This window comes from Rhinichthys klamathensis, unplaced genomic scaffold (genome assembly GCF_029890125.1).
Source record: "Rhinichthys klamathensis goyatoka isolate OS25496 unplaced genomic scaffold, OSU_Roscu_1.1 h1tg000060l_1, whole genome shotgun sequence".
Lineage (NCBI taxonomy): Eukaryota > Metazoa > Chordata > Actinopteri > Cypriniformes > Leuciscidae > Rhinichthys > Rhinichthys klamathensis.
This window is the reverse complement of record NW_026606605.1, coordinates 49,336-57,984: the sequence shown is the minus strand read 5'-3', so window position 1 is coordinate 57,984 and position 8,649 is coordinate 49,336. Positions and strand designations below refer to the sequence as shown.

General features: G+C 39.3%; 1 protein-coding gene across 1 annotated transcript in view; it reads right to left on the bottom strand.

Moving 5' to 3' along the window:
* Positions 1-4,355: 4,355 nt before the first annotated feature.
* Positions 4,356-8,649, bottom strand: part of galnt1 (UDP-N-acetyl-alpha-D-galactosamine:polypeptide N-acetylgalactosaminyltransferase 1) — a 48,971-nt gene continuing 44,677 nt past the window's right edge. The window contains exon 12 of the mRNA XM_056249448.1: positions 4,356-5,215. Coding sequence (XP_056105423.1) covers positions 5,069-5,215 — 147 coding nt within the window. The 3' untranslated portion in view covers positions 4,356-5,068. The remainder of the gene's footprint in view (positions 5,216-8,649) is intronic.

Below are 8,649 nucleotides of genomic sequence, written 5' to 3'. Positions count from 1 at the left end.
CTATACGCATAACTTCCTGCTTAGGAAAGATGTTAAAATCCCTGTTTTTTATTAATATGTGGCCATTCCTCTTTGTGAATATAGTAGTATTTGCTCTATGTATTGTTTAGTAATCAAACATTGGAAATATTAAGCTGTTAGCAGAGATACACAGGTAGGTACAGCTGAAGGCAAAGAGAATGATTAAATGCTGCTGGCTGCTTGTGTACAGATGAGGAGAGATGCCTGTAAGTCAAGCTTGAATGCATTGCACTGAATAGATAAAGCACTCACTCTGCTGTTTCCCAATATTATTTTTTCTTTCTTTATTTTGGCCAGGCTGTTCAAAAAGCCTGTTCACATGTTCTTTTAAAGACGTTTCAAGAGTGAAAGTGGATGCACTTTTTTTTTCTCGGTTCAAGCCAAATAAGAGAGTGTGTGTATGTGTATATATATACATAAACATAATCATGGTTTTATGTTTTTTATTATGTTTGTTTATATGCAGAACTAAAATTGTTTTAATAAAACTGAATTTTCAATTGGGTACATCTGTATCTTTCTGGATAAAGAAACTCAGTGTAAAATTGATTTGTATTTTATCAGGCTTATTTAGGGAATTGGATGTTGTAACCCACTGAATATACTTTTAGGCATTAGAGAACACAATTCCTGAACTGATCTTAAACCTCTGAATATTCAGTCATGTTCAAATTATTGACGTTTAAAGCATTTATGCCTCAGTCAATAAGTAACTTTGCTTTTCGAGGGGAGAGCTGCACAGAACTGCTGGTCTAGGATCAGTTTTCTCCGTAATAATAGCGTATTGACGATACAGATTTTGGTGTTCTCTGTTTGATTGCGCTGTTCTCTTGAAAGCATCAAAGGTTTCTATTTACAACGTGTTTTGCAGTATTTCATTAAGCCGGGAACACACTTAACAACTAGCTGAAGCATTCTAAGACTGAACTGAACACACTTACAGACTTTCCAACGACTGGAGCAGATTTTAAACACCGACTGAACGCAACTGTCTCTGAGTCGCGTTTGGGCATGATCAGTCGTAATAATTCTGGGTTATAGGCCATGAAGGAAAGCTTCTATACTCTTTGACCGTATAGTTAGACACATGTATGAATATCTACAGTATATCTGCAATAGACTTCAGCAGATGATTTTGTTAAACGTACACAATACAAGACAAAGGCGTCAGACATTAACAAGTTACCATAGTAAGAAAAACATGTAATATTGAATTAATACATATAAAAACATAAACCAACACATTCTCAACTGTGAAAGGTAATCCCATTTCTTCGGGAATTTAAATCTCTGCAGTTTCACAACCTGAACCTGCGCAATGTTATGGCATCATTGATTCTTACTGCGACGTGCCTGGAGCGGTGGAATGTGGCATCTACATATATCTATGGTGAAGGATCCATCTGTTGTATCCTTCATTGCCGGGGGAAACGGACGCATAGGCTGCATTTGAATCGGCCTTCGAAGGATGCAGCCTCTGAATTGGGACGCAGTGAATGTGTCGTTTGACCCCAGATGCCCTCTGATGAGTTCACACGTTACCTGCCATTCCTCACACCATCATATCAGAAAGCTATAAATTGCACCACCTCAGAATAGATTGAGGTGGGATTGAAATCGATTGCCATTCACTCTTTCTCAATTACACTGAACTGGGCTATTGACTATCTCTATCTCGGGTGCAGTGTGAGTGAATGAGAGAAGCCTGATCACTGTAAGGGAGTGGATCTCTCACCTGTTAAATGAACATCAGGACGAGTGGCTTCGGTTTCTGATTAATAACCATTACTTTTTACTTTTTTGTGTGTCATACTTTTTTTTCTTTGTCAAAAGAAGAGAATATTTTAATGAAATAACTGACAGTTTAAAACTGAAATAGCCTAATGCTTTTTTTAAATGCCTAACTTACTGCAGTGATAAAAGTTAATATTTCAAAGGTCATGAATAACAGCAATTATTACATAAACAACATATATTGCACATACATCATGAAACCTGACATAAGCATGCTTGCATGACCAATATAAAAAATGGCATACTGAAGCATTTTAAGGGCATGTATGAGCACCAGGTTCCCAGAGGAACCAGTTCATTCCAAACCTTACTCACTAGTCACTGTTCCAGCCAATTCAGCAAACCAAGTCTTTTATTCTGCCTCATAACACAAATGTAGTACTCCTGAGAAAAATCAGCAGTTTGAAAAGAGGAAATGATTTTGGGGAAACCAGGCATTCAGGCTTAGGAACAGGGATACTGCATATTAAAAGCAGGATCTTGTCTGGTACTTTATTAAAATCTGGATTCAATATTAATAATTCGCTAAACTAAAAGACGCTATTTTATTTTCAACCACTATTAATATACTTGAAAATATATCCTAGTTTAAAAATTAACTTTCAAATTAATCTTCAACTAAAGATGGCAATATGGAAATAGAATATATTTTAATGAGTTTATCCAATTCAGTTTCCCCAAGGCAAACAAACACTGGCTAATTAGATCGTTAGTAAGTGTTCTTGTCAGTGCTTTAATCTTTTGAGTGCAGTGGTGTGAGATCTTAGAGCAAAAGCTGAGTAAAATGAAATGTACAAATACGGATGTTTTTTTTTGTTTTTTTACTTTAGTACCATGGCCTTAACCTGAGTATCTGAGAAGGTCTATGACACCCATGCTTCAACACCACCAAGAGATAAACCAAAGCAAGGCAAAACTCTGAAACAGTTTGAACATTGCACTTGCACTTTTGAAGAATTATGAAAGTTGTGATAATTTTGATCATATTTAAGCTTAAATATCCAGCAAAATAGTGCTATGACAGCCTTGTATGGTGCCCCACTGCATCACAACCTAATGACCACTGCCATGGAACTAACTCAAACTTAGCAGTTCTCAATAAACATGTTTATTAATAATAAAGTGATATAGCAGCATGATTTGGGATTTGTGGATCAGTTTTTTTAACCATAAAACTGTGTGTGTCCGCACATGAACAAAGAACATAAATGCTAATGGAGAAGTTGGACTGTAAACTTTCTGTGGTTTATTTCTGTGGATGATCTCAACACAGGGCTCTCTAACCCACCAATCAGCAGGCCAGACCCTCCTCAATTAAACATAGAACACAAAAACAAAAGACATCCCTTTGACAAATATAAACACACACACACACTTGTTCACACTCACATCTACACAGATGATCTTGAGGCCCTGTCCAAATGCTTGCAAGATCTTCACCCAACCTATGCATTGAAACCACCCTTTTATTTAGAACATATGAATCATACAATTTAGAATCCTTTTCAGAATCTAGAATCTGCATTTACAAACATACAATTAGAATTCTAGAATTAAAATCTCACAATATAGAATTTTTATTTAGAATCTACAATCTTACTGTTTAGGGTATTTTTTTCTGTATTTAAGCTAAAATGAGCTTTCTAATGAATTTTGCATTTTCAAATCTCACAATTTAGTTATCTTGTTTAGAATCTAGATTTTTTGCAAAAAAAATTTTTTAGAATCTTGAATCTGTATTCACAATGTTACAATTTAGTATCTCAAAACGAACAATATTTATAATTATTTTTTCTCCTTTTTTCTTGAATGTAGAATCTTATATTTTGGTACACGTTGACACAGATAGTACAGATCATTTGAAGTATTTCGACAGGGTCAAGACAAGAGTGTTTATGGGAAAACAAAAAAAATCACAACCGATTCCTGATTCCACATGACAACTCTCATAACAGAGGGGTTCACTTTCATTTTCCAACCATCACGGCTGAAACGAAATGTTGGACCATTTAAAACTAAATTCAGAAGAATGAAATGCATGAATCTGAAATGCAGGCCAATCTCTTTATGCTATCAGACATCAGATGAACGTGGTGAGCAGCTTCCAGTGCCTCACACGGGCACTAGACTGTCAGCTTCAAATGAATGAATGATGAATTCTACACAAAAATCAGTAACAATTTAAAGTGAACGTAAACAAAGAAAGAGTTCAGACTACAAAGTTCTTTCTCGTGCATGTACAGAGTGAGACCAAGCCCTTTTACTGTTGGATGATATGACAGAAGATGATCCATCTCTCCCCAATCAACTCACGTGCTTATGGGTAGCCCATGTCGGCAGAAGGGCTGGAATCCAGAGGAAGGCAACAATCTTGGGGTAAGTTCAGGGCATTCCTGAAACTGCGTGTCAAATTACCATCATACCTTTAATAGACAGACTGAGCAAATTTCTAAAACAAACAAAACCAAACAAGTGAAAAGTGCTTGTACGTGGCACTCAAAAATGCAGAAACCCAAAAAAGTTTCAACCACTGGTGTAAAAAAAAAAAGAAAAGAAAAAAAAATTGTTACATGAACACTGACGATATGAAACACGTCCTAGATGATCAGTCATCACGTTCATTGATTATAGATCTATATGTGATTGATTGTAGGCAGTCCACTGACTGAGACAGATTGATAGACAGTTCAGCATGTGTCAGTGGCCAGTAGGGGGAGCCCCTGCTTCTAACGGATAGCAGACCACTGTAACGTCCATCCTGATATGTGACACTTGAAATCTCACATGCACACACATGCACTCAAACGCACGACAGCCTCTCCTTCATGTGCTAGATACCCTTCACGTCTACAAGGCTTGAAAAATACTTAAATAAAAAAAACCTCTGAAACTCCTGTGGAAAACACTGTGACTCACACATTCCAATCACACACATAAACACGCACACATTGATACTCTAAAAGGGAGGCGTTCTCGTAAACATAACCAAAATGTCCACTGCTCCTCGAACGAGGAGGATAAGGGCATCAAACTCAAGTTTCTTTCTCCACAAGTCTTCCTCTCCATCGTTTGTTTTTTTTCCTCTGCAAGGTGGAGTGATGGGGAGATTCATATACATATGCGGTTCTGTTCTTTTAGATCATTTTGAAGGCAGACCACCAGGATTGAGAGGAAAGCAGTCCTTTCTCTCTCACGCTCTCTCTCCATCAGCGTCGCTGTGAGAGTCTGTCCATCTGTCCATCCGTGTGCGGTCTCAGAATATCTCGGGCAGTGTGACGTTACGGAGGAGCCACTGTTGCGAGCGGCCTCCGGTGCAGTCCTTGACGCTGGGCACCTGACTGTCATCTTCAGACGCCTTATCCAAACACTGATTACTGTTCACGTGTATCAGACTCAGCTTCTGCAGGAGTAAAAAAAAAAAAGAAAAAAAAGTATAATAATATAAAACTAGAAAAAATATATTTCTAAAAACTACACACACAAACAGACACATAAAATATAAAAAATATTTTAAAATAATAAATCCACAGTTTCCTCAAAAAGCTTTCCATTTATGGGGTCGCAGGCAAATATTATTTTTTGTGTGATGTATTGAACATTGTTGTTGCAAATTCCGCTGATTTAATCTGGTTATCTGGTAACATTCGGCGGTCCAATCAAATAAGTAAAGTGGAAATGAAAAATCATGTCTACTACTATGCTTAATTTGTCACACTAGACAAAACAAGTTCAAGTTAAGCACATTGCATTGTGGGATCCCCATGCTGTGTGCTGGATTTATATGGCACATTCAGGCAAATGCAGTAGGTCATCCAGGTATTTCTGTGCTCAGGATTCATAGTGTAATATAATAGTACTGATAGTAAGCAATATGCCACTCTGCGCTATACACGCACGGCTGGACAACCTGTGCGCTCCAGGGCAAAGACAAATTGTCGATGCACAGGGATTGCTTTACAGTGGAGCATGTGTGTGAGTGTGTGTAATGGGCCTTGGGTGAGCTGAGTGCTCTAGAGTTTCAGTCTAGCGGGAAGCATTAAGCAGCACAGATACAATTAGGATAGCGGTAGAACCTATAAGACGTAAGGTGTGAGGGCGCACACACACGTCGATGAGCCAGCGATGGTAATGTATGGTAATGCATGCAGGAGAGGTGCTCTTGTTGGCAAGCGATTTCCTGATCTCGCTCACTCTGAATCTCCCTTCCTTCCACTCTATCTGTCTCTCTCTCTCTCTCTCTCTCTCCAGAAGAAAAACAGAACCTTTATCTGACAGTGGAAAGTCTCTGCTCGAGTTCTCTATTCTGTGCAGCCTTCCGTCTCTCCGGGCGCACGGCCAGCATGGTGGGGGCTTCCAATCTGGGGCGAGGAGGGCGAGAAAGAGGAGGCTTTGGAGTAACAGGCATCTTTTTAAACCAACAGCAGAGGAATGCAAAAAGCAATCTTCCTCTTTCCTCCCCTCGGCTAATTCACTTTCCTCAGGCCTGAAGTGGCGTTTAAGTCATATACCAAAATGAAGCGATGTATTTTTAAGATTGACTGAGAGGTGATTTGATCTAACTAAACTAGCATCCCTCCAAGTCTTTATAAGGGAAGCCGCAGGGTGGATGATGTTCATGCACATACATTACAAGAGAAGGATGAGTGGACATCCTGTAGACAGACAGCTTTAAAGGGTTAGCTGACTGTCTTTGATGTTATATGACATATATGAGGTCATCAACACCCTAAAGGTGAAAAGCAAGAGTCAAAAGCGCATATGCATCAAAGAACTGTCAAGGAACATAAACAAGCATACATTATCTCAATGTGTGAGCACAATGGTGGTTTGGCACAATGTTTTGGTTGACAACATTGTTGGTGGTTGACTTTGTTGTTACCCAGAACTCATTAAAAATTTTTTTTTTAATGTTTCACCCTGATACCCCTGGACGTTGAATCTTCTTGAGGTCCACCTTCCTGCAGAGTTTAGCTCCTAGTCCAGGGGTGTCTAACTCTGCCACACTGGGCCAGCGGTTTGGAAAATGGATGGATGGATGGATGGATGGATGATTTAGCTGTAGGTGCCATCTTCTGGCGAGACGAGGGAATTCATTAGGCATGATCCTCAGAGTGCATTATGGGTATTCCCTAGCCGTTGAGTGTACATCAGTTGGACACTCGTTATTGCGGAGCATTATGGGATTGAATGAGTGCTAGAGCTGCACGATTCTGGATTAATTGAGAATCATGATTTTTTGGTTTCAAATAGAGATCACGATTCTGAACAGCAACCTGAATAAAATAACATGTAATGGTGCCCCTTTTAATGGTATAAGGGGTGATTTCGGACACAGCCACGGCCTTCAGGATCACTAGAAACTTCCAGGCAGGAGTGTTGGAGCTAAACTCTGCAGGAAATTGGCCCTGCAGGCGTAGGACTGAACCCTGGCCTGCTCTAATTATAGTTAGACAAGGTATTGGGGATAGCTAGGAACATCTAGAGAGGTGTGCTGGAGAAGGTTGGAGATACACTCTGCGTGATGGTAGACATCCAGGAGCAGGATTGGACAGAATCAGATTAAGGGTTGTCTAGGATCAGACAATAGGCACGTTCTGTTCTGGGAGTATTCTGGATTCAAAACAAATTAAGCTCTATCAACAACATTTGGGGCATGTTGTTGATTACCACAAACAGCTTTTTCACTTGTCAGTGTGTAAAAACAAACATTTACAGTATTTGACTTGCAGAAGTCTAGGGGGAAAGCATCCAAGAATAGGTTAAAAGCAGAAGCTTGTATTTTTTGATACAACAAATTAATTCCTCTACAATCTATACAAAAATGTGTATCTCAACAGTAAAGTTGTCAAAGTCAGCCCTTTTTGCAATCCTTTAGGTGTCTTTATGCTCATCATGCAAAAGAGCTTTTTATCAGAGGTAGCCAATCCTGCTTGTGGAGAGCCTGCAGAGTTTAGCTCCAATCCTAATCAAACACACCTAAACCAGCTAATCAATGTCTTCAGAATTACTCGAAAATAACGTTTATGTTACAACCCTGGCTCTAGGGATGCAACATAAAGGACACAAAGATAGAAGTCTGCCAATTAAAACAAAGTTTATTTAATATAAAAAGGAAAAAAGGGGACTGTAGAAGCAAAACACAGCTACTGCTCTGCCGGCTCCAAGACGAGAGAGAGAGCAAGAGCGCGTCCTAGATTTAAAGTAGCTCCCGTCAGGTGACAACAATTAACCGGTTGATTGCAGGTGATCTACCAGGGAAACTGCAATGACACTCCAAAGTTCCCCAAACGTTTACACTCCTAAGGTCCCTTAACGTTACATTCCAACGTTCCCCTAACGTTACAGTCCAACGTTCCCCTAACGTTACACTCCAAAGATCCCCAAACGTTACACTCCAAAGGTCCTCTAACGCTACATTCCAACGTTCCCTTAACGTTACAGTCCAACGTTCCCAAAACGTTACACTCCAAAGTTCCCCAAACGTTACAGTCCAACGTTCCCATAACATTACAGTCCAAAGTTCCCCAAACGTTACACTCCAAAGGTCCCCAAACGTTACACTCCAAAGGTCCCCAAACGTTACACTCCAAAGGTCCCAAAACGTTACACTCCAAAGGTCCCCTAACGTTATCCTCTAACGTTCTCTTAAAGTTATATGGTAACGTTCCCCTACCGCTACAATCTAACCAGGGTTTATACACATTTCTACCTATAAATTTATATGACTTTTGAGGCAAATATTCATGACCTAACATTACATTAAATGTCTGTGTATACATGTAAAATAAGAATAAAAATCCATGTTCAAATGTCAAATCACAGCATATCTTAACT